We start from the raw sequence: 26,655 nt of genomic DNA, 5'->3' as shown, positions 1-26,655 counted from the left end.
TAGCCCACTTCTACTATAGTTCACTGAAGCTTGAAATCACATTATTATTACTTCTCAATTTTGTGCATCTGGAATCTATACGCATGACTGTATTTCCAAAGACACTTGAATTTTAAGTGTCACAGCTAACTAACCAAGTTTCTTGATACACAGCTGTAGTCTTCATCTGAACTGAAGGATTATTAATGTTATTATACATCACATCAGATAATACAAAGTTTTCTAATACTTTGCATTATCTGAGTAGAAAGAAAGAAATCTGTGGTTAAGAAGTGCATGAATGGAAGAGCTTTTCAGTCATACAATTTCAAAATTATATAAATTTTGTCATGAACTTTCTCACTAGAAGGATCCAGAATGTTCCACAAAGCTTCAGCGGAAACTAATGTGCCTCCTCCTGAATTACAAACAAAGCTATAAACTATCTGGCATACTATCTGTCTAGAGAAGCGATGGAGGAAGAGTAGGTCTGAATCTGATCGAACACTTGTAAGAGCTTTTATTAAGACTTACAAAGTGGCGCTCAAGGCGGCAAGATGCGCGTACCATGCCGCCTTGATTGCATCAGCGGAATCCCGCCCGGCCGCTCTGTTTAGGGTGACCTGCTCCCTTCTTAATCAGGGGGGAGTTGGGGAGCCCTTGCAGAGTAGTGCCGAGGACTTTAACTCGTTTTTCGCTGATAAAGTCGCTCGGATTCGGGCCGACCTCGACTCCAATTGTATAGCAGAGTCGACTGACAACGAGTCAGTCGAGGTGACTGGGGCACGTACTTGTCCACCTGTCTGGGAAGAGTTTGATCTGGTGACACCTGATGAAGTGGACAAGGCCATTGGAGCTGTGAGTTCCGCCACCTGTTTACTGGATCCGTGTCCCTCCTGGTTGGTCTCGGCCAGCAGGGAGGTGACACGGAGCTGGGCCCAGGAGATTACCAACGCTTCCTTGGGGAGGGGAGTTTTTCCATCACTCTATAAAGAAGCGCTTGTGCGCCCCCTCCTCAAGAAGCCCTCCCTGGACCCAGCTGTGCTTAATAACTACCGTCCAGTCTCCAACCTTCCCTTTATGGGGAAGGTTGTTGAGAAGGTGGTGGCACTCCAGCTCCAGCGGTCCTTGGAAGAAGCCGATTATCTAGGTCCCCAGCAGTCGGGTTTCAGGCCCGGTTACAGCACGGAAACCGCTTTGGTCGCGTTGATGGATGATCTCTGGCGGGCCCGGGACAGGGGTTTATCCTCTGTCCTGGTGCTCCTTGACCTCTCAGCGGCTTTCGATACCATCGACCATGGTATCCTTCTGCGCCGGCTGGAGGGGTTGGGAGTGGGAGGCACTGTTCTTCAGTGGTTCTCCTCCTACCTCTCTGGCCGGTTGCAGTCGGTGTTAGTGGGGGGACAGAGGTCGACTCCTAGGTCTCTCCCTTGTGGGGTGCCTCAGGGGTGGGTCCTCTCCCCCCTGCTATTTAACATCTACATGAAACTGCTGGGTGAGATCATCCAAGGACATGGGGTGAGGTATCATCAATATGCCGATGATACCCAGCTTTACATCTCCACCCCATGCCCAGTCAACGAAGCGGTGGAAGTGATGTGCCAGTGCCTGGAGGCTGTTGGGGCCTGGATGGGTGTCAACAGACTCAAACTCAACCCGGATAAGACGGAGTGGCTGTGGGTTTTGCCTCCCAAGGACAACTCCATCTGTCCGTCCATTACCCTGGGGGGGGAATTATTGACCCCCTCAGAGAGGGTCCGCAACTTGGGCGTCCTCCTCGATCCACAGCTCACATTAGAACAACATCTCGCAGCTGTGGCGAGGGGGACGTTTGCCCAGGTTCGCCTGGTGCACCAGTTGCGGCCCTATCTGGACCGGGACTCACTGCTCACAGTCACTCATGCCCTCATCACCTCGAGGTTCGACTACTGTAATGCTCTCTACATGGGGCTACCTTTGAAAAGTGTTCGGAAACTCCAGATCGTGCAGAATGCAGCTGCGAGAGCAGTCATGGGCTTACCCAGGTATGCCCATGTTTCACCATCACTCCGCAGTCTGCACTGGCTGCCGATCAGTTTCCGGTCACAATTCAAAGTGTTGGTTATGACCTTTAAAGCCCTTCATGGCACTGGACCAGAATATCTCCGAGACCGCCTCCTGCCGCACGAATCCCAGCGACCAATTAGGTCCCACAGAGTGGGCCTTCTCCGGGTCCCGTCAACTAAGCAATGTCGGTTGGCGGGCCCCAGGGGAAGAGCCTTCTCTGTGGCGGCACCGGCCCTCTGGAACCAACTCCCCCCGGAGATTAGAACTGCCCCTACTCTTCCTGCCTTCCGCAAACTTCTTAAAACTCACCTTTGCCGTCAGGCATGGGGGAATTGAAACATCCCCCCCCCTGGGCACGTTGAATTTATATATGGTATGCTTGTGTGTGAGTCTGTTAGTTTGTGGGTTTTTTTAAATCTTTAAAATTTTAAATTGTTGATTACTTATGATTTGTCTTTTTACATGTTGTGAGCCGCCCCGAGTCTTCGGAGAGGGGCAGCATACAAATCCAAGTAATAAATAAATAAATAAATAAATACAGAATAGCACCGGCAGACTTACCAGCCGGTGCCTTTAGCAGGAGGGTCGGAACGGCACGGACACATGGCAGCCGCCATCTTGGATCTCGGCTGAAGTCTCGCGAGATTGCGAGACTTCGGCCGAGAATCAGGCCTGGATGGCCTGATTGCTGACGTGTCCGGGCGGGGCTTGCCAGCCCTATAAAAGGGCGTGCAGGCCCGGGCTCGGCCTGTTCGCCCGGACCACGTCAGAAGAGCAGACACCCGCCCGCCCTCCCTATTTTGCAGTGTGCTATTATGGGCCGTTTTTTTGCCCATTCCACACTGGGGAAAGGGACATGCGGTTTATTTATTTATTTATTTATTTATTTATTTATTATTTGGATTTGTATGCCGCCCCTCTCCGAAGACTCGGGGCGGCTAGGGGGTGCTTGCACCTTTTTTAGTCTAATTGGCTTACCTTTGGTCATTTGGGTAGGCAGGTTAGGGGCGGAAAACTGGGTGGTGGTTTAGCAACTGCGTGTTCTCCATTGGGCATCTTTGGGGATGATTGACAGGTTCTCTCCAAGCTTGTGGTGGAAGCGACCTGAGCAGTTGGGGGTGACCTGTCTTTGGGTCCCGCACCTTTAAGTCCCCCGTTAGGGGTTAGCCGGCGGGACCCCCCTCATGCAAGTGCATGGCAGGGTCTCAGGTGAGGGAGGGGTCCCTCACCTGGACTAGCATGGAGCTACGCCCATATGTTGCCCAGGAAGTTTATGTGATGTCATTTTCCGCCCCGGAAGCAATTGTTTGACCCTGCAGGTCCATTGTTTGGGTCATAATTAGATATGTTAATTTATACTAATTTAGTTGAATAAATTATGCTAATTTATTTTAATAAAAATGACCCAGTTTAAATCCAGCTCTTGTGTCCGTGTCATTACTCCGTCTCTTCTGCAAAGCTCTAAGTATCATTGCCATTATTCATGCATTTCACATTGGCCATGATTGGATCCCCATGTATTGAAAGATCTGAACACTTAGAGTTACATTATTGTAATACCAGCAATGGTGTACAGCATTCTTTCAAATATTATAAAATGGAATCAAGATATAAGGGTTTAGTAACAAAAATATTCTCAAAACATTTTATTAAGTATGGGGGGAAATTAAGACATTTTCAATAGCTGTTATCCAACATATTTAACAGTTCCCATATTAGGGTTAGAGGGAAAACCTAGAAAAACAATATTTCCTTTAAGAATTATAGCTCTGGTCCCCCCCCCCCAAATATATTCTAGTTGAAATGTTGATGTTATATTTTTAGTTTCTGAGGAACAAGTTACTAAACATTCTGAAAGTATTATGGAGTAAATGCTATAATAAAAGGGAAGACAAAGTGTTCCTACAGTATACCAAACTAAAAACCATTTCAGCTTATTCTAGCAGCTGTTTCCAACACCTTTCAACACATTATGTATAAAGCTAGTTTAGCAGTCTTTCCATTTTTCTGGCAATTTATCCTGGGACACAGCCTGTATTATAATGATAGGGCTGTGCAGAAATATGGATTCAAATAGCAAACCATAATTTGGAGGTGGGGGTGTAGGGTGAGCATTTATATAGCATCTGTTAGGAGCACATGGATCTTTTCCTAGGCACACATGACTGCTCAGCATTGTAGCACATTCCTGGGAAAAGACAGTTCTTACAGGTGTTACAGATTTGCACAAGTACATGCTGAATATTTTGCCCTTCCAAACATATATCTCTTTCTTCACAGCCTTAATAAATAGACATAGACCAGGGGTGAAATGTTCCTGGTTCACTCATGCCTGTTGGTTGTTGGAGAACAAGTCGCAAAGGCAGTGTGAGGCTCTGCCCACCCAACCGGGTGCCGCCATTTGGGTTCTTTTACCTTCTGTGCATGCTCAAAGCATTCTGTACATCCCGGGATATTATTTATTTATTTATTTATTTATTTATTTATTTATTTATTTATTTATTTATTTATTTATTTATTTATTTATTTATTTATTTATTTATTTATTTATTTATTTATTTATCTATCTATCTATCTATCTATCTATCTATCTATCTATCTATCTATCTATCTATCTATCTATCTATTTATTTATTTATTTATTTATTTATTTATTTATTTATTTATTTATTTATTTATTTATTTATTTATTTATTTATTTATTTATTTATTTATTTATTTATTTATTTATTTATTAATTAGATTTGTATGCCGCCCATCTCCGCAGACTCGGGGCGGCTAACAACAGTAAAAAGACAATATAAACAAATCTAACATTAAAAGTAATTTAAAAACCCCCAATTTAAGGAACCAATCATACATACAGACATACCATGCATAAATTTTATAAGCCTAGGGGGAAGGGAATATCTCAATTCCCCCATGCCTGACAACAGAGGTGGGTTTTAAGAAGCTTACGAAAGGCAAGGAGGGTGGGGGCAACTCTGATATCTGGGGGGAGTTGGTTCCAGAGGGTCGGGGCCACCACAGAGAAGGCTCTTCCCCTGGGTCCCACCAAACGACATTGTTTAGTCGATGGGACCTGGAGAAGGCCAACTTGCTGGGATTCGTGTGGCAGAAGACGGTCCCGGAGATATTCTGGTCCGATATAAGCTATGTTGATGGCATTTTTTAAAATATATATTCCAAAAGAGCCAACTATTACAAAAGATCTATTAAACTACCATTTTTAAAAAAAAGAATATTGGCCATCCAACCGGGCTGCTAGCATGGATGTAAGAGTATGCCTTGCTGAGTTTAATTTTCTTTGTCTGTTGCAATTTTTAAAAAAGAGTAATTGCTTCTATTTCAGCAATTATCAAACTGTTTTAATCTGTAGCAATATAATTTTAGGCATTTTGGGGTGAGCCAAATTATTTTGATTCTTTTTCCGTGATAATTCCAAGTGGGATATGGGATTTAGATTGCTTGAGTTACCTTACTTCACTAGCCTACAGTCCATCAAAATTTTCATTATACAGCAGACAGCTCCTGTACAATTGGGGATGATATTTTACTGGATTACCTAGACAGTGTTAGGTCATGGAAACATTGTAAAAGTTAGTGACTTTCATCTTTTCAGTCTTTCTTCTGTGTGTTCTCAGATTATGGAATTGCCTCTGTCTATAATTATGTGTGCATTGTTTTAATTTAATGCTTTAAATTGGGTTCTGTATTTTACTGTTCAAATATTAATATACTTATATAGTACACTGCTTCACTTTTATTTAGTTAGTTGTTTTACATTTCTTCAGAGACTTTTGCAGAAAGGTTATTTTAAAAAGAAGATTTTGGTAATTAACCATATAATGTTAAGTAACCTTTTTCATGTTTACATAAATGTGAAAATATATTCCAGAGCTAGTTGTGCAAGAACTTTGGGGAACAGCCTGTCCTTGTTTAGCTCTACTCATGCCTTGGGAATGATGTTTTTTTGCTAATTACCATTGCAGAACATGAATCAATTTCTAAAATGTATATGTGCCCTATAAATATCTTTGTTACTTATCACTGGATCGAAGGAGATTTCAGAGGGTCAAGCTAACCCACATATGTCTTCCCAAGGAAAACAAATTACTTGCTCAACTATATGGTGTCACATTTCCCAAGCTAAACCAACAGCTCAGCTATAAAACACTTAGAAGTCCAAATAATAAGGATGAGAAAAGATACTAAGAGATAAACATAGCCTCTAAACCCAATAAGAGTAACGAGAAAATATGAGCCAGGGTGGCACAATGATTAGGGTACAATACTGCAGGCTACTTCTGTTGACTGCCAGCTGACTGCAATTTGGCAGTTCAAATCTCACCAGGCTCAAGGTTGACTCAGCCTTCCATCCTTCTGAGATGGGTAAAATGAGGACCCAAATTTCTGGGGGTGATAAGCTGACTTTGTAAACTACTTAGAGAGGGTTGTAAAGCACTTTAAAGTGGTATATAAGTGTAAGTACAATTGCTAATTGTTTCACTGACCTAATATAATTTGCAGTGTGTGTGTGTGCCTATCCAATCATTGTTGACACCAACACCTAAACTAGTCCCTGTAGTTTTTTTGCCAAGATTTCAGAAGAGGTTTGCTGTTGTCTCTTTCCTAGAGCACAGAAAGAGTGACTGGCCCAAGCTGGTTTTGTGCCTAAGGCAAAAGTAGAAATCACTTTCTAGCCACTACAGCAAACTGGCTCTGTATAATGATAACTCAATCAAATATCTTTTTTAAATGAATTATATGCATACTTTATTCCACAAAAATCTAAAATGGACTGCTCCAGCACTGAACATAAATCTATTGATCAGTGTTCCCTCTAATTATTTTTCGGTGTGGGCGGAAAAGTATAGTGTCTGAGCAGCAGTCCCTTTGGGACTGGGCAGCATAGAACTCAAATAAATAAATAAATAAATGAATGAATGAATGAATGAATGAATGAATGAATGAATAAATAAATAAATAAATAAATAAACAAACAAACAAACAAACAAACAAACAAACAAAGAATGAATGAATGAATGAATGAATAAATAAATAAACAAACAAACAAAGTGTGGGCGCATGCTATTGCACATGCATGAGTTCTGACATCCATAATTCGCTCCCCCTCCTTTCTCTCTCTTTCTCTCTCCTCCTTCCTCTCTCATCTCTCTTTCCTTTCTCTCCCTCCCTCTTTCTCTCTATCCTTTCTGTCACTCTTTCTTTCTCTCCCTCCTTCATTCCCTTTTTCTCTCCCTCCCTTTCTCTCTCTTTCATTTCTCTCCCTCCCTCTTTCTCTCTATCCTTTCTCTCTTTCACTCTTTCTTTCTCTCCCTCCTTCATTCCCTCTTTCTCTCCCTCCCTTTCTCTCTTTCCTTTCTCTCCCTCCCTTTCTCTCTTTCCTTTCTATCTCTCACTCTTTCTTTCTCTCCCTCCTTCATTCCCTTTTTCTCTCCCTCCCTTTCTCTCTCTTTCCTTTCTTTCCCTCTCTCTGCCCTGCACCCCCCCACTGCGGACAGAAAGCATTCAGCATGCCCCCCCCCATGGATGGCAAGAAGCTCGGTGGCGGGCCGTGCCGCTTGCCTTTTGGCATCAATGCCGCCCCACGGACGGACATTGGGCTGGTGGGGCCAGCAGATCCGCACCCCCAGCCCCACCCCGCGGACGGACATCCCTCCCCCTTCCGTCCCCCCCAGCCCCCCCCCCCCCCCCGTGGATGGACATCAGGCTCCCTCCCTCCTCCATCCCCCCCCAGTGGTCCCGGTGCAGGAAAGCTTTGCTGGCTGGCGCGTTCTCTCCTTGGCTCTGCCTCCCACAGCTCACCTCATCAGCAGTCACAACAGCGCCATTGCTATCATGCCGGCTGCCCTTCATTGGCCAGCAAAGCCGGCTCCCCAGGAAAGTGGCGCGTTTGAAAGCATGCCACTTTCCTGGGCAGTCAGCACAGGGCTTGACATCAGCGGACGTCGGCTGCCCCGACAGCAACCCCCAGACGGCCGTGCTCACCTGGTGCTGCGGGGGGGGGAGGCAGCTGCTTCCCCCTGACCCAGGAAAGTGGCGCAGGAATGCCCCCGGCTCCAGGGGGCAGCCCCTATCATGGTGGCGGGGGAGGAGGCCAACGCCTCCTCTAACACTGCACAGGGGGGTATTAGAGCTGGGGCAGCTAAAGCGGGGAGGCGAGTGGAAGGTCCTGTGTGCTGGAATTTAAAATTCCCCCGCTGACAGATAAAAACCAGCATGCTGTAGCGCACTGCCCGCCTTAGAGGGAACACTGCTATTGATACTTTAATATAAATGTGTCCTGGTCTTTGGTTCAAACATACCTTTAAATATTATTCTAGAGCAGTTATTTTCAACCTTTTTTTGAGCGGTGGCACATTTTTTACATTTACAAAATCCTGGGGCACACCACCAACCAAAATGACACAAAATGACACTCTAAGACACTCTCCTCTTTTTTCCATCTCTTTCTCCTTCCCCCTTGTGTATGTGTGTGTGTATACACTCTTGAACCATTTCCAAAAACAGGTAAGGTCTGGGCCTTTTTCTCTCTTATTCTTTGGGTGCTTTTTATCATATGCTTTAAATAAAGAGTCACTTCTCTCTCTCTTGTTTCTCTTTTTTTCCTCTCATTCTCTGCCTCAATCATTTTCTCATTTCTCTTTTTTCTCCCCCTTTTGCTCTCATTTCTCTCTCTCTCTCTTTCTCCCTTCCTCTCATTTTCTCTCTCTCTCTTTCTTTCTTTCTCTCTCTTTCTCTCTCTCTCTTTCTTTCTCTCTCTCACTCTTGCTTGCTTTCTCTCTCTTTCTCTCTTCCTCTCTCTCTTGCTTTCTCTCTCTCTCTTGCTTTCTCTCTCTCTCTTGCTTTCTCTCTCTCTTGCTTTCTCGCTCTCACACACTCACACACTCTTTCTCTCTCTCTTTCTCTCTCTCTTACTTTCTCTCTCTCTCTCTTGCTTTCCTTCTCTCTCTTTCTCTCTTTCTCTCTCTCTCTTGCTTGCTTTCTCTCTCTCTCTCTCTTGCTTTATTTCTCTTTTTCTCTCTCTTTTGCTTTCTATCTCTCTCTTTCCCCTCTCTCTCTTTCTCTCTCTCTCTCTCTTTCTTTCTCTCTCTTTCTCTCTCTGTTTGCTTTCTCTCTCTCTCTCTCTCTCTCTCTCTCTCTCGTACACCATGCCGGCAACAGTGGCATCAGACAGCAGCCACGGGGCGGCGGCAGGGCAGGCGGCTGTGAGTGGGAGCTCCAGGGCAGAAGCACCATCGGGCGCAGCTGGATGTGTTGCTGGACACCGTACATGCTTGTGCTACGCTGGGCAGGGGCGCAGGGCTGGCACCTCCATCCCAGCCCAGCCAGTGGGCCAGTGCCAGCCCCGTGCCCATGCCCAGCACAGCACCAGCATGTATGGTGTCAGCTGTCACTGTCGGTGCTTTCGCCCTGGAGCTCCCGCTCGCAGCCGCCACCCCGCGGCTACTTCTCAGTGCCGCTGCTGCCAGCACCCTCCCGCTCCCGCTGCCAGCACCTCCCGCCAGGCCCCAAAGAAGAAGGAAGCGGCGAAGAAGGAAAGTGAAGAAAGAAGGCATGAACAAGGAAGCTCAGCTTCCGGTGTCGCAACTTTTTGCTCTTCGCTTCATGGCACATCTGACCATGTCCCGCGGCACACTAGTGTCCTGCGGCACATTGGTTGAAAAACACTGCTCTAGAGGATTTAAAATTATTTTTACATATTTTCCCTTGTAAAAAGTTTAATACTGTATTAGGATTTTTAATGGACCTCCAAGAAGTAGGTATTTCATTCCATATGAAAATGAAGCACAACACAATATCCAAATGTAACACAGTCTGTTGAATTGCACCATCAAGTTTCGTTATTATTATTATTGTTGTTGTTATTATTATTACTATTATTATTATTATTATTATTATTATTATTATTATTATTATTATTATTTAGATTTGTATGCCGCCCCTCTACGTAGACTTATTATACTTATTATCATGTTAAAATCCATTATATACTTTATATACTTTAATAATTTCTACTATGCATTCAGTGTTAGACACATTTTTAAAATTACAGCTTTATCCCTAATTGTAATCTATATTAAAATATATAGGGATCATTTGAAATATTTGTATATATAGATCTGCAATAATTAATTCACAACTTATTGCTCTGTTTCTTGCAGTATCACAATGGTGAATGGATAGCCAGAGAACACAAAATCACAAAAGCAACATTTTTGAATATGACAGTGGTTGAATGCTCAATCCCTCTTCTGAACTTCACAGGAACAGAAAATCTTCATTTCAAGATTGATACTGAACCATATGCAAGATGGCAAGTGAAAGTAGGGATTGCTTGTGGTACTAGTAAATATATTTTTTACTTTTTTTAATACTTTAGAAGGAAAGTTAGCCTTTCCTGCTAATCCCCATAGAATAAAGGCAGAAATCAAAGAGCGAGAGAAGAGGGGAGCCCTTCAGCATGGGAAGGAAGAGCAAGCAGGTAGGAGCAGCAGCTGCCTTTCAGTCAAAGGAATGGGAAGTTCCCCCCTCTCACCAGCCTGGGTTTCTCTCTCTGGCACAGTGTATGGGAGGCAGCCTCGCGCTGTGTGTATGGGAGGCGTATGCTCCTCCTTGCCACCTCAGAGGCCCTCTTTTTTTTGTTAAGCTTTAAAGTTTTAGATTTTTTTGATTCACCTCACCTCACCTTCTTCCTTTGGCAGAGACTGTCCTCCTCCCCTTCTTCCTCCGATCCAAATTCCAAGCTTATATTTCTTTCCTAATGGGTTTGCACGCATTATTTGCTTTTACATTGATTCCTAAGGGAAAAATTGCTTCTACTTAAAAACCTTTCTACTTAAGAACCTGGACATAGAACGAATTAAGTTCTTAAGTAGAGGTACCATTGTATAGTGAACTTTGCTGATAATAATTTTGTGTCACAAAAAATGACTGTCAAGTGGCAAGATAATATTTAAAGGTAGAGTGTCTTTACAATTTCCATGTTTGTTTGCTTCTTATTAGTTTCTATACTGAGTCTTGTAAAACTCTCATCTAAATAAGAAATAATCTAAATATGTCTGTTTAGAAAATGCCACTGAACTCAAAGGGGCTCATTATATGCTTAGATAAAAATAAAATAGCTTTTGATGTAATTATAGAAGTATATTTCAAAGCTGCATTTCGATTTTCTTTCAGAGAAAGAAGAGTGGAATGCTATAAGAACTCGAATGAGATAGAAAGTTTCACATAGTAATTACAGTGTATGCAGCTTGAAGTATTCTTGTATTTCTATTTTTGTTAGTATTTCATTTTAACGCCAAAATTCAGACAATCACAACACTATTAGATAGGCTCTAAAGCTGCGTGGTTGTGTTGCATCAATATGTATTGTTATCTAAAGCAACATCTACTCAGCATTCCTTATTTATTTTAGCAAATTCAGTTCTTTCATTCTGCTTTTCACAAATGTCTGGCAAACAACCACCATCTCACTGGAAATTATTTAGAATAATAATAATAATAATAATAATAATAATAATAATAATAATGGTAATAATAATAATAATAATAATAATAATAATAATAATAATAATGGTAATAGTAATAATAATAATAATAATAATAATAATAATAATAATAATAATAATGCAGCTTTTTGTTTTTACTTATTCTGACAATTTCACAGAGCAATTGGCATGTTAGGTAACTCCCCCTTATGTGTGTATGTTTGTGTTTCACATATTGTAATTTCAATTTATCTTGATCTTTAGCTTTCCTAGTGCCCTTTCCTAGTTCTAGGCTATTTTGTCAGTGTTTTTCTTGATCAGCTTTCCCTGTTTTCACCACTCTTGTTTTTTTATCACTTTAAAAGCTTCACTCAGTTTTGTATACTATTCTCCCCTGCATTTGCAATAGCACATTTTAAAGCAAGTTCCATCCTTTTGAGTAGCTTTCCCATTTGTTTCTCCTGGAAAACTGCAATCTACTCATTATTTCTTAGTCTCATCTACCCCCATGTTGTTATGAGGATATATGAGAATATTAGTGAAAGGTTATGCACATTATCTTGAATTATAGAAAAGGATAAACATTTACACACACACACACACACACACACACACGCACACAAGTGTATACTACACATAACAAATAAAAACAGTTAAGATATGTACTTATTATTGTAGGCTGTTAGTTTTCAAAGCTATACCAATCCATTTTGAGATAATAGACCAACATTGTAATAAAATAAAACAAAATTAAAAACACAAAGGAAAGAGCACCAAGAAAAGAAATTAGTATTATTTGAATATCTTATTGCAAAGTGGCTTCTGGTATTCTACCCATTATTTATGTTTATTGGTTTGATCATTAGAGCTGCACTGAGAAAATAATAGTCTTGAGGGTGTTGGTAAAAGAAAGAAATTGAGGAAAAAAATTGCATTAAGAACGATTGATCTGCTTTTGCCTGCAAAACAGTTGAATGTTAAGCTAATATTCGTTTCATTCCAAAGTTTGATTTGCTTGGGATTACAACCTGTTCGCCATGTTAGATGTTTACAATACTTCCATCACTTTTATACTGTGATTACCTTGGACCTTGACTTCTGTATTAGAGACTGACTATTATCAAGGGCAGAATATAGGGTCTAATTCCAAGTAGCCCTTAGCCAGGATTTACATTTGCTACATATAATCCCATTGTGTTCTAAAAGCACATGGAAATGAATTCAATGCAAAGCCAACCAAATGTATTTCACACTAATAAATTGAGTTACAGTTGTAGAACTAGATGGACTTTCTGGGAGTTTTAATCCTTCTACCGTCTCCCAGCTCTAATTAAATATCTTGCCTCTTAGCCTATTGATTAGGAGAAAGGAAAGGAAATTATGTGGTGAGAGTCTGAAGCAAACAGACATTTTTCATACTGTAAGCCTATTTTTCTGACAATATGCTATTGAAGTACAACTTATCTTGTCTGGCCACAATCACCTGGGGTAAACTGAGACAATGCAGAACACTCTAAAGTTTTATTTAGAAGCAATCGATTTCATTGCACAAACAAACTGGCCTCAGTTTGAAAGTATAGATAAATGTAAGAGTAAAAGATATCATGGTTAACTGTGTTATACGTAGTTAAAAGGATTACATAAAACATTTGTAATAATTAAAGCAATTGACTCTCCTCCTGCTGCTCATCAGTCTTTTGCTAAAGTCAAAAGAGAGACACATGCATTATTTCCCACAGTATGGGCAAGATGTTTAGTGATATGAGCAGGATTATCCAAGCTTTGACTCTTTCATGATAGGTAAAAACCATCCTAACAAAATGTATCAAAACCAGGATAATTTTTGGAGGAATATTAGTGACTTAAAACTGTTGTTCTGTTCAGGTCATATGTGACCTGAAACAAAATTTGAGACCCTGTAAAAAATTTCCCCTGCATATCTTAAACTTGAAATTTCATGACTTTGCATCATTTGAGGGGTTCTTTCTATGAGTATTTTTTTTGGGGGGGGAGGGTTAGTTTTTGCTGGGAACTATAATTGTAAATGATTCTATCACTAGCCATTTCTGTGACTAAAGGAACAACTAACAAAATAAATGGTCCTCGTTTGTTTGTTTCATTTGTTTGTTTGAGTTAGGGTTAGGATTGCAAGAGTCTTCAAATCTAGCAAGTTTAAGGCTTGTTTAAGGCCAATTCCCATTTCTGAGCTAGCATGACTGGTGGAGGAATTCTGGGAATTGAAATCGACAAGTCTTAAAGCTTTCAAGTTTGAGGACACCTGGGTTAGAGGTTAGGTGTGCAAGTGTTTTCAAACCTGGCATGTTTAAGGCTTGTGGACTTCAATTCCCATTTCTGAGCTAGCATGACTGGTGGAGGAATTCTGGGAATTGAAGTCCACAATTCCTGAAGCTGTCAAGTTTGAAGTTTGTAAAAAGTGTACTGTTCTGCCGGGCTTCTCGGCACAAGCCCTCAATTAAGTTCAAAGGTAGGAATTCAGACACCCACAGTTGTAAGTCAATAACACTGTTTTTTTATCGAAAGTAAAAGAGAAACCAAACACACTTTTAGTCAGGCAAAATGCTCACCTTCAAAGCAACCGCCTTGAATGCTGTGAAGAACAATAAACAAACACAAAGCAGAGAATGCTGACTATTTAACAGCAGCCCCAATTAGTTTAATTACACCCAGCCATAGGTGATCTACCTTATTTCCTGTAGTATTTACGCAGTTGCTCTTTCCTCGACATTGCCCTGCATCTGCGCACATCAATGAATGTCTCTCCTTCCGAATCCAGTGATGATAACGATGATGGGGCATCTACCTAATGGGCTGTCTGCCATTACCCACTCTGAGGATCCCATTTGACTTTCACTATCTGCTTCAGATGCTTCGCTGCCAGAAGCAGTCAGCAGTAAAACTAGCCTCTGACACTGGGAGGATTCACCCACATCCACCCCCACAGTCCTTGGAGCAGGAACTGGTCCAGAGCCAACCACAACAGTGTACATGGTTTTAAAAAGTATATATGGTTGTAAAAAGTATTCCGCTACACTGGTATTTTATTAAACAATATAACACTACACCATTTGGTTCAGAATACATTTTTTCCTTGTTTTCCCCCTCTAAAATCTGGGTGCGTCTTATACACCGGTGCGTCTTATACACCGAAAAAATATAGTAGTTATACTTTAATAGTTAACTTACAGTCCCATTAAGTGAAATAAGTGTTTATTTTTCCACTTATTCTCTCTTTTACTTTGGATTTTTCTACATTCAAGTTAATAGCAATAGCAATACCACTTAGACTTATATACCACTTTACCATGCCTTTACAGCCCTCTTTAAATGGTTTAGAAAATCAACATATTGCCCCCAACAATCTGAATCCTCATTTTACCCACCTTGGAAGGATGGAAGGCTGAGTCAAGTTTGAGCCTGGTGAGGTATGAACTACCAAATTGCAGACTTCTGGCAGTCAGCAGAAGTAACCTGAAATATTGCACTGTAATATTGCACTGCACCACTAGGGCTAATATTCCGAATTCAGAGCTCAATCTATTACTCTAATATTCCAAATGTCTAAGAAAAATATAACACAAATAGTGTGACATCTATTTTAAAAATAAATATGAATATTTAGGACAACATTTTAAATAGAAATGTTTTTGAAAAAAAATGCAATGCATATCCTCTTTGAATAGTTTGAAATGTGGAGAAAGCTAAAAACACATATTCAAAACATATTTCATTGATAGGAAGTATTAACAACAGCTCCATTTCAGCATCCTTTTCAAACAATGAAATAAAAAGTACATTTAATAGGTTTCTCTATTAATCTTTAGATATAAAATTTGTATTGTGCATATTTTTCTTTGTGTAGAATGTCAATTTATATGTATCATGAATTTTTAAATTTAGCACAAACTAAATGAACCTTCTTATTTACTATTCAGTATTTAGTCTTCTAATAAACAGGTCTGTGATAATTATTTTTGAGAGGAAAAATAAAATGCAAATTAAGTAAAATACACTATCTTCCATGGTTACTGAAACACTCAGGCTACATGAAATTTCGCATGGAATGGCAAAATATATTTGAAATTTTAAAATACTGATATATCTCCTTTTGGAAAACTGGTGTGCACATTCAGAACAACATTCTATATTACAAGGGCAAACCTAATCCTCTGTACCTATTTTACAATACATCAAGTGAGAGAATATGAAATATACTGCCTTTGAATGTAAAATATGTTACGCAGTTTGAAATGCAATTCTACCTTTCATATTGAAATCTGAATTTCGTATCCTCATCTGTTTTCACAGGAGGCAAACAAGTAAAGCCTACCTAATAAGATTTATTGCTTATAATAGTAATATTACTACTATCATTACATTATTTGAACAAAATAGAAAATGATGACATGACATGTGAGGGATGTAAGCGGAAAAGAGAAAGAAGTGTGGGGGTTTGGCTTAAAAGGGGGATCAGCCTTGACTTTCAAAGTAGTCTCAAGTGAGCTAAGATCAACAACCCTTGAATTCATTTGACACTTATCTAACTCCTAGCACAGAGGTCTTCAAACTTGGCGGCCCCGACCCTTTGGAATCAACTCCCCCCAGATATCAGAGTTGCCCCCACCCTCCTAGCCTTTCGTAAGCTCCTTAAAACCCACCTCTGTCGTCAGGCATGGGGGAATTGACATGTTCCTTCCCCCTAGGCTTATAAAATTTGTGTATGGTATGCTAGTGTGTATGATTGGTTTTTAACTTGTGGTGTTCTTAAAATTAATTTAATATTGGATTTGTCTTGTATTGCTGTTGCTGTGAGCCGCCCCGAGTCTGCGGAGAGGGGCGGCATACAAATCTGATTAAACTTAAACTTAAACTTGAAGACTTGTGGGCTTCAACTCCCAGAATTTCTGGCTGGAGAATTCTGGGAGTTGAAGTCCACAAGTCTTCAAGTTGCCAAGTTTGGGGACCCCTGTCTAGCAGATGCAAACTCTTAGTTGAGAATATTCCTGTGGACAGGCATGAGGAGCAATAAATCAATTTAATTGGATATTCACTTGCGAACCTGATCTTTCGTGCTTAACAAACAATTTATCAACGCATATGTTTAAATATTTTGGAACAAATACAACTTGCAAAATTAACTTACATAATTGACCTATTATGGTTTAAATCCTGTGCCAAATATAGAGTGAACATTTCTTTCTTGTATCTACCACTGTCTCCACTTAAATGTATTATTCCTCTATCGGTATAAGAAATACATGTAAGAGAAGCTTCTTTTAGAGAAGTTTGTTCAAGATGTGACATTTTATGAATGAATTAGTATTTCAGGAATAGAAATTTATCTTGGGTGGAATAGAGGACACAATCTACCCAACAGGATTGTCTTGCTTTGACGCAATCTCAATGAAATGCTGTTGACATCCATAAAATGTCTCTTGAGTAAATGTTTTATGGACTGCAGTCACTTTGGAGCAGGATTTATTGTTCAAAATTGTGTTTATTTGAGTAAAAATAAATTACGGGAACAGATTTAACAAAGCACACAATTATCAGAAACCCCAGATTTGATCTCAGCAAAAATATATTTGGTAATAAATGAATGGCTTTTCAGTGTGCAGCATCCAGTGATTTATTAGCTTGCTGGAAAGTAACTCACAAGTGGTTTAATTTATCTTCTTGGAAGACATTTAGTTCAGGGGTGTATTTAGAATGTACAGACAATGTCTATGTGGAACTGGATAACACACAAAATGATAAATATTTTTATATTTTCTGTATATATATATTAGATTTCTAATGATGGATTCCAGTACAGCAATTCAAAGGTTTTGACCTTGTATGATGGACTCTGCCAGGATTGCAAATTCCATCAACATGGGCTTTGCAAATTAAAGGTAATTTCAAAACACTTAGAGGTGTAGAAGTGAACATCCATCTTCTTCTTAACCCTCCAGCTTTCTAAAGTGAGTGATTTGACTAGACAAGTCTCAGGAACCAGATTTGTTTACTGATCACTGTATATGTATATGTACTGTGTGTTTGTGTGTATGTGTATGTGTATGAATATGTATATGTGTGTATGTGTGTGTATATATATACATATATACCGTATATGTGTATGTGTGTATATATATGTATATGTATATTTTTTCACTATCAGCAAAAAATATGTTGCACAAAGACATGTGTGTGTGTGTATTTGTATGTGTGTGTGTGTGTATATATACACACACACACATGCACACTTGTGTATAATAGGGTTCTTGACATCAATAGTTGAAAAACCACATATCGTATACAAGCCTGTTTTTCAAAGTGTATTACTTAATGTCCATACAAACGTAGCAGTTATGTGCTGAAAATGGAAGTTAATAGGAATGAAAAAATAATAATGAAAGCTCCGATATTATTTTTTATGTGAAATAAAAAGTTCCTATTGATATATAACCTTTTCTGGGAAGGCATTATCAAGCTTTTTTACCCTTTTATAATACATGGTGAAAGAGTCCTAATAATTAGCTCAAATTTACTTGCAAGTAAATGGTTTTATAGCTCTTACCTTCAAATATATTGTACATGCAAGTTTGGTTAGATTTGTTTATCTCAGAACTATCCTACTTTGACTTTTCTGTATGAAAAAGTCTACCATAGTTTCATTTGAAACCCAGTGTAGAATGTGGTGTTAACATTGCATATCTTTTTTTAGACTTGTTAAGTTCAGTAGTTTAGCTACTGTAGTCCAGCCAGAAGTTTAGTCAACATAGATTTCGCTGCTGGACTAATTTATTTTAAGGCAGGAATCCTTCAGTTTCAAATAAAGCAATTGCTATATCGACCAATAATTTTTATGATTGGTGAATCATAATTGCCATACTGATCAAAAAATGTATGGGGTCCATTTTGAGGCCAGATACATTCATGAAAAAAACAAAAACTTTCAACTATTCCTTTTTAAACATTTAAATGGCCAGATCAGGTGAGGCAGGATTTGGCAGGTAGCCAAAAAGTATTATTTGGGAATTTGGCATCCTTTCTTGTTACATTGCGAACACAGATTTAGATAACTTCCTATGTCTGCGGCTGCTTTATGTACTTCATAATATATTCTCAGTGATCATGAAAACTGCCCAGTCAGCTTATAGGGGAGATGGACAGCATGAAAATGTAATAAATATTTTTGGAAAGTCTCTTGGATCAATAAAGAACCTTGAAGCAAATAATGATCCTTTAAGACACAGGTGTCAAACTCAGAGTGTCACATTGCCATCATGTGATGTTTCACGATGTTTTTCCCCTTCGCAAAGCTGGGGTGGGCATGGCCTGCATATGACACATCCAGCCCACCAGCCGCCACTTTGAGACCCCTGAAGGAAATAACAACTTAGAAAGACAGCTGTAAAAAATCAAAAGGAACGTTTCTCAATTAGAAGCATGTCATATTGTTTGAAGTATCATAATGTTTAAACTCAAAATCTCAAACTACTGAAGTAGTCCCTAGTTTGTTTAAATGAGCCTCTACAGAATGAATTTCCCTCCACCTGGTGTTAGTTCAGAACTCCTGTTACGCCAGGCTACCTACCCTGTTTTCCCCAAAATAAGACGTCCCCTGATAATAAGCCCAATAGGGCTTTTCATTGCACAGCAATAAGGCAGGGTTTTATTTTCAGAGAAACATGGTAGGGATGGTAAGAGTTGCAATCCAATACATTGGAAGACATTTAAGTCTTTCTTCGCCATAGCAACCATGTTTTTATCCAAGCAGAAGTAATTATTTTCTACTGCTATAAACTGCTAGAAGTCATTTGGGTGATATATAACTCCTTGCAAGCAAATAAATAGATGCCTGAATGCTGTCAAACTTACAATATTTTTTCCCCTTTTATCAAGGACTTTGAATAGTGAAAGATATAACTACTATGGCTTTTATGTTTCACCCCCTCCCAAATTTAGAAGAATTACTTGATACATACTACTATTTTTAATTAGTATATAATTAAGTACTATGTTAAAGCCAAATAATACTAAATTTTATTTTAAAAGAAATTGAAGAAAATTGTGAAAATATTGTATATTTCTTTATGAAAACTTCAACTTTTTTTCTTTTAACCATCTAATTCAGAGAAAAGAGATGGCCAAGAAATCACATAGACCCTCCACCACCACATACCTCTGACTTATTGGATGGGGTCCATTTGTACCGGTCATGACAAAGACACAAAACCAAAAAAGGCTTTGCAGGAGAGGCGGAGTAACGACACGGACACAAGAGCTGGATTTAACTGGGTCATTTTTATTAAATTAAATTAGCATAATTTATTCAAATAAATTATCATAAATCAGCATAAAATTTGCATAACAACTATGACCCAAACAATGGACCTGCAGGGTCAAACAATTGCTTCCGGGGCGGAAAAGTTACGTCACATAAACTTCCTGGGCAACTTATGGGCGTAGCTCGATGCTAGTCCAGGTGAGGGACCCCTCCCTCACCTGAGACCCTGCCATGCCTTGCATGAGGGGGGTCACGCCAGCTAACCCCTAACAGGGGACTTAAAGGTGTGTGACCCAAAGACAGGTTCCCCCCAACTGCTCAGGTCGCTTCCACCACAAGCTTGGAGAGAACCTGTCAATCATCCCCAAAGATGCCCAAGGGAGAACACCAGTTGCTAGACCACCACCCAGTTTTCCGCCCTTAACCTGCCACGGAGTGGGGGTCAGATCTGTATCTTGGCCCCCCGACTCCCCCCTCTAGCTGCGCCAGCTCACGCAGAGACAGCTGCAGGTCCAGTAAGAAAATGGCGTTCCCCTGTTCTGACAGGTGAATGCCATCGGCCCGGTAAAGCCACGGCCGATCTACAGTGATAAGGGGATGGGCCACTACAACCCCACCTGAGTCCCTGACTACCCTTCCCAGGGCCTTATTGCCTCTACACCTGACCCGGTGAATGGCCCTAAGGGAAATGGCGACCCACAAAGATCCCCGAGAGGATCGCTTCCGCAAGCCTGGCAGGTCCCCTACAGACCCCCAAGCAGGTACCGGTCCTTGCCCGAAGAGCAAGACCAGTGACCGGGGCGCAGCAATGGGATGCCGCCCTCCCCGAACAACTGGGCGTAGCCATGGGATGCCACCCACCCAGCACCGCCTGGGCGCAGCAATGGGATGCCACCCTCCCAGTACCACCTGGGCGCAGCAATGGAATGCCACTCTCCCAGGACCACCTGGGCGCAGCAATGGGATGCCGCCCTCCCAGTACCACCTGGGCGCAGCAATGGAATGCCGCCCTCCCAGGACCACCTGGGCGCAGCAATGGGATGCCGCCCTCCCAGCCATAGCGGTAGAAACACCCGTCCCACCGCACACCCCTCCTCCCCAACCAGGCAACAATGACCCAGCCGCCGTGACGGCAGGGTCCCACTTCCCGGCGGTACCTTGTTGCTGAGTGGTCGGTGGAGCACAATGACCCAAAGCAACACCGTCGGTCGCGTCCTGGCGGGGTTGAATAGAAGGGGACCAAAGGGAGCCCTGGCCTAAGATCTGACCCCGGACCCTCAACTGGCCGTTCGTACCCTAAAACAGGCCGTCGACCGCCGGCGGTCGGCATCCCCGAATCCTCTGTATCGAGAATGCTGTCACCGCACTAGAGGCGGCGCCACTACGGAACGAGCGTTCCCCAATTGGCGGGATCCACGCTTGGCCTGGCCAAACCCTGTACTCCAGAACACACCCGACTAAGGCAATGAGATGGAAGGCCAAATGACCTGGCAACCTACAATAAGGCCCTGGCCCAGCCTTCCCGCATCTTCACCATGCGGAAGTCACCATAAATCAACAAACCAGCCCCCGCTTTGGACAAAAGGCGAGGCCGGCCAACCTGGGCCTCAAAGTCCTAACTGAAAGGCCACACCACCTAAGCTGGACACAAATATGGCCAGGTACACAACTGGGGCAGGCCAGCTATAGGGGTAACCCGTATCCTGCCTGAACTCCTAAACTCTGCACCTGTCTGCTGCTAAGCCCCCCAGAGTGCCAGGCACCACAGAGATGGCCGTAGCCCAGCAGACCTTTGCACTCCACCGCCCGGGAGCCCGCCTAGGTTCCAAAGGTGGTCTGGGAGTGCATCCGGCGACTCTCAGGCCCATGGGGCCAGGGTCCGAAACCTGGACAACTGACCACGGGACAAGGCATCAGCGACCCCGTTATTCAACCCGGGGACATGCCTAGCCAAAAACAACGTGCTTAGGGACAAGGACCTGTGCACAAAATGGCGGACAAGCCGCATGACCCTGTCACTCTTAGAGGACAGGGCGTTCACCACATGGACAACCGCTAGGTTGTCACACCAAAAATGCACAGTCTTGTCCCTAAACTGCTCCCCACAAAGCTCTAAGGCCACTATCAAGGGGAAGAGCTCTAAGAAAGTCAGGTCCTTAACCAGAGAAGAGGCACTCCATCCCGGAGGCCACGCGGACCAGCACCACTGGTCACCTAACACTACCCCAAAACCGCAAGTCCCCGCAGCATCGGAGCAGAGCTGCAACTCAGCTTCCAAAAGAAGCTCGTGCCTCCAAAAAGACAAGCCATTAAACCTGTCCAAGAACTCCCGCCACACGCGGAGGTCAGCCCTGATCCCCGCGCAGAGGCGGGTACGATGTTGGGGCAAACGTAGCCCCTTCATCGCGTTGTACAATCTCCTTGAAAAAGCCCTGCCCGGGACCACCACCCGACAGGTGAAATTGAGTATCCCCGCTAGTTCCTGGAGCTGCCGGAGAGTGACCTTCCGGCAACCAAGAACCTCATCGAGTTTCCCCCTAATTTTAAGTAACTTATCGAGGGGCAATCTAGAAGATTGCTCCTCTGAGTCCAATTCAATACCGAGGAAGGTAATCTTGGTGGCGGGGCCTTCGGTCTTCTCAGAGGCTAAAGGCACCCCTAGCTGAGCACAAAGGGCTTCAAAGTCCCGCATTAGAGCAAAACATTGCTCCGAACGCGCAGGCCCCGCCAACAAGAAATCATCAAGGTAGTGAACGACCGACCCCAGACCACTGCGCCTCCTGAGCGCCCATTCCAAGAAGGTACTAAAACTCTCAAAAAGAGAGCACGAGACAGAGCAACCCATGGGTAAGGCTCTGTCCACGTAATAACCACCTTCAAAATGGAAGCCCAACAGCTCAACGTCGTCTGGGTGTATGGGGAGGAGCCGGAATGCCGACTCAATGTCGCATTTACCCATAAGGGCTCTCACCCCACACTTCCTAACCATAGCCACGGCAGCATCAAAGGATGCATACCGGACTGAACAAAGCTCGTCAGGAATGTAGTCATTCACTGACTCACCTTTTGGAAAAGACAAATGGTGAATCAACCTAAATTCACCTCTCGCCTTTTTGGGGACAACACCTAAGGGGGACACCCGAAGATTTGGGAAGGGCGGCTCCGGGAAGGGCCCAAGGACCCTGCCCTCGACCACCTCCTTCCGAATCTTTTCTCTAACAATGTCTTCATGTCCCACAACCGACCTGAGGTTGTCGGACATGAAGGCCTTCCTAACCCCCACGTAAGGGATCCTAAATCCCTTGGAGAATCCTAGCAAGAGAGCGGCTGCTCTCGAGCGAGGGTGGTAGTCTTTTAACCAATCCTCAAGCACCTGTAAATTAATTGGGCTGGGCCCCTTTACCCCCAGCTGGTGGGGAAGACTTTGGTGGACCCCCACCCTTCTTTTCCGCCCCTTTCTTGGGGCAAGGGCACACGGAAGAGGCATGGTTCCCCCCACAGTTACCGCACGCATGCTTAAACCTGCAAAAGGGACGAAAACACGCCCCCTTTGCGGCAAACTCATGGCACGCCTGGGAAACCCCCTTCCCCGCTCCCCCCGCAGCCGCCTTGGCTGGCGTGGAAGACACGGGCTCCTCTTCCGTGAAGTGACCGCTGTCGGTCCTGTCACAACCTTCCTTGCCGGACATATAAGTGGCCTGGAACCACAGGTCCGGGACCACCATATCCCAGGGCAAGGAGGGGTCATGGGCTATGCGCATCCGAAACCCCTTATCATAATGCCTCCAAATGGTACCTCCGTACTCGAAGATAGCCCTGGCAATTAAATCAATGTATTTAAGCAGAGCAGCGGCCCTAACCGGCTGCCTCTGAATCACTACAGACGCGAAAGTCAAAAAAGTGTACAGCCAAGAGCTGAAACACTTTGTGACCTTCGTTTTCTTCACCTTTTCCCCAGGCACGACTTCTTTGTCCTGCTTGGGGACCTCCCTATTTAATAGGGAGAAGAGGTCCACATACTCCCCCCGCCAAATTGCCTCCTTCACTGATGGGTGGAGGTGGTACCCTAAGGGCATAGCGGGGAGCCCGCATGGGATGGCCCCAGGCTTGATGCTGGTGAACGGGTCCCACACGGTGGAAACCCCTGTTCCCAGCACTCCTAGCCCCGGTGGATACACCAAAGGGGTCGGGGGCATAATAGCAGGTGCTGGAGGGATCCAACCCCCACCCCTGCCCCAGGTGGGAAAGCTACCCCCGGTGCCACAGCCGGCGGGGCCGGCGGGGCCCACACTTGACCACATGTGCCTGACGTGGACCCAAAAAAACTAGTGCCACTCCCCAACGCAGGCGGGCTAAACCCCGGACCCTGCACAGGGAGGAGCGGTGTAGTGGCGAAGTGTGGTGCAACCTCACCTGCCCCATATGGGGTGAAAGACATCCACGGAGGGCCCATCCGAGCGGGGCCCTGGAAAGCTGACATCTGCCCCGACTGGGCCATCTGCCAGGCCTGGGCCATCTGCCCGGTTTGGGCCATCTGCCCGGTTTGGGCCATCTGCCCGGTTTGGGCCATCTGCCCAGTCTGGGCCATCTGCCCAGCCTGGGCCGCCTCATCTTCTGGATCCCTTCCCCAGGCCGCCGATGCAGCCAGGGGGAGCCCGCCTGGGCCCGCTCCGGACCGCCAGCGCTCCAGGTCATCAAGCCTCTCCAGGACCCTGGCCCACGAGAGAGAGGGAGAAACCTCAGGTTGAGGGGCTGCAGGCATAAATCCCACTGCCCCCTCAGATGGGACCACCCCAGGGGGCCCCTCCATACTAGCCCGAGCCCGGGCAGAAGGCCTCAAAGCCCTCCTAGGCCGCGCCACCGGTTGGTCCGGGGGGGCCCGAGCTTGCCTCTTCTTTGGGGCCATATCTTTACAGTTAAAACAATTCAATGAAAAACCCTGACCCAAAAAAGGCCCGAGCCGGGAAGCAAGGCCGGCCTAAACACAGTAGGCCTCACCAGGAAGGCCAATCCACTCCCCCCCAGCAGTGGGAGCAAGGCCTCACTGCCCACCGCTTCAGCAATCAATCAATCAAAAACACCATGGACCCAGGAGCCAATCAGTTCCTGGATAGGGAAAACCAGGATGGAAAATAGGCATGAAGTTAAGCCTGGGACTGGTTTACTATTCATATACTGTATATGTCATTCACCATTTTAACATTCAAGGAGAAAATGAAGGTTCATTTAGTTTTCTCTCTTGGGAATGGATTAAATTGACTACTGTCCCAGGATTGCTAGAAATAAATATGATATTGTATTTCAAATGACTGACAGCTCATTTTTGTTTTTCTTCCTGGCAGGAAAATACATGCAAAATAGATGGCTTGTGCTATGCAAAGAGTGATCCCAGTCTCACCAGCACTTGTCTTTTTTGTGAGCCATCAATTTCCAAATTTACTTGGTCTATCAATGAAAGTAAGTCCTTTGGGCGTTATAAAATCAGGTGTTATTTATGATACAAAAATGCATTTAAGTGATTGAGTGTATTCTTGTCTTGGAGAAGTGGATAGTGTACACAGTGGTACCTCAAACTTAAGAACTTAATTCTTAATTCTTAAGTAGAAACGTTCTTAAGTACAAGCAATTTTTCCTATAGGAATCAATGTAAAAGCAAATAATGCATGCAAACCCATTTGGAAAGAAATAAAAGGTCGGAATTTGGGTTGGGGGAGGAGGAGGAAGAACAGGAGAAGTATAGTCGCTGCTGAAGGAAGAAGGTGTAGTGAGGGGAATAAAAAAAATCCAAAACTTTAAGGCTTAAAAAAAATAAAGAGGGACTCTGAGGTGGCGAGGAGGAGCACGCGCCTCCCATACACCCAGTGCGAGGTTGCCTCCCGTGCACTGGCTCCCATACACTGGTTGCTGCTCTGCTGCTTCCTGCTGCCTCTTCTTTCCCATGCTGAAGGGCTCCCCTCTCCTCTTGCTCGCTGTGTAGCCAGTGCCTTTCCTTCACTGTGGTGACTCCTCTGATGCCCAGAGTGAAGGGAGCATTTCTTTTCTCTGGGCTCTGGAAGAGGTTTGTTCCCTCTCCAAGTGCCCAGAGAAAGGAAAATGCTTTGTTCTGTCTGGACTACCGAAGCCTTCTTAAGTGCCACCAAGACACTCCTCTGGCAGCCCAGAAAAGCTTGAGATGGCCGGGATTAAAGGGGGAATGGCAGGAAACTGGCTAGCCTTTTGTGCCGCTCTCAAATTTCCTGGGAAATTTCCTGGAAAATCCCGGGCTTCTTAAGTAGAAAATGGTTCTTAAGTAGAGGCAAAAACATCTTGAACACCCGGTTCTTATCTAGAAAAGTTCTTAAGTAGAGGCATTCTTAAGAACAGTTCCACTGTATTTCTAATATTTATCCAGGCTATAAAATTATTGTTGTTGTTGTTGTTATTGTTGTTAATTATTATTATTATTATTATTATTATTATTATTATTATTATTATTATTATTATTATTATTATTATTATTATTATTATTATTATTATTATTGAGAAGGCCATCCTGATTTCTGCAAGGCCAAGCAGTTTAGACCTTTGTGATTATATAAAAGTTTTCACTTTCTAATATTACTATTATGGCACACAATTATGGTAATCACTGTTTTGCCAGAGAGGCAAAATGATTTCCAGGCTTCAGACCTCTTCTCAAAAAGTGTTGGGCTTTAGTTACTAACAGGGCTATTTCTAGTATACCCAGAGTTTAGCAGCAATCCTTCTTGATCTCTTGGAACATATCATGGAGTTCAGGGTAGAAAAGCCAAGTTCTTTAAGAATGGGATACTTATGTTCAAGGAA

At 43.2% G+C, this 26,655-nt stretch overlaps 1 protein-coding gene across 1 annotated transcript in view; it reads left to right on the top strand.

The window, feature by feature from the left end:
• Positions 1–26,655, top strand: part of VWDE (von Willebrand factor D and EGF domains) — a 332,452-nt gene that overhangs the window by 163,479 nt on the left and 142,318 nt on the right. The window contains exons 14-16 of the mRNA XM_070753903.1: positions 10,215–10,376; positions 17,348–17,452; positions 25,173–25,287. Of these exons, the coding sequence (XP_070610004.1) occupies positions 10,215–10,376; positions 17,348–17,452; positions 25,173–25,287 (382 nt within the window). The remainder of the gene's footprint in view (positions 1–10,214; positions 10,377–17,347; positions 17,453–25,172; positions 25,288–26,655) is intronic.

The sequence above is a fragment of the Erythrolamprus reginae genome, chromosome 1 (assembly GCF_031021105.1).
Source record: "Erythrolamprus reginae isolate rEryReg1 chromosome 1, rEryReg1.hap1, whole genome shotgun sequence".
NCBI classification, from domain to species: Eukaryota; Metazoa; Chordata; class Lepidosauria; order Squamata; family Dipsadidae; genus Erythrolamprus; species Erythrolamprus reginae.
The sequence above is the reverse complement of the archived record's forward strand: the minus strand, read 5'-3'. Positions and strand labels throughout refer to the sequence as shown.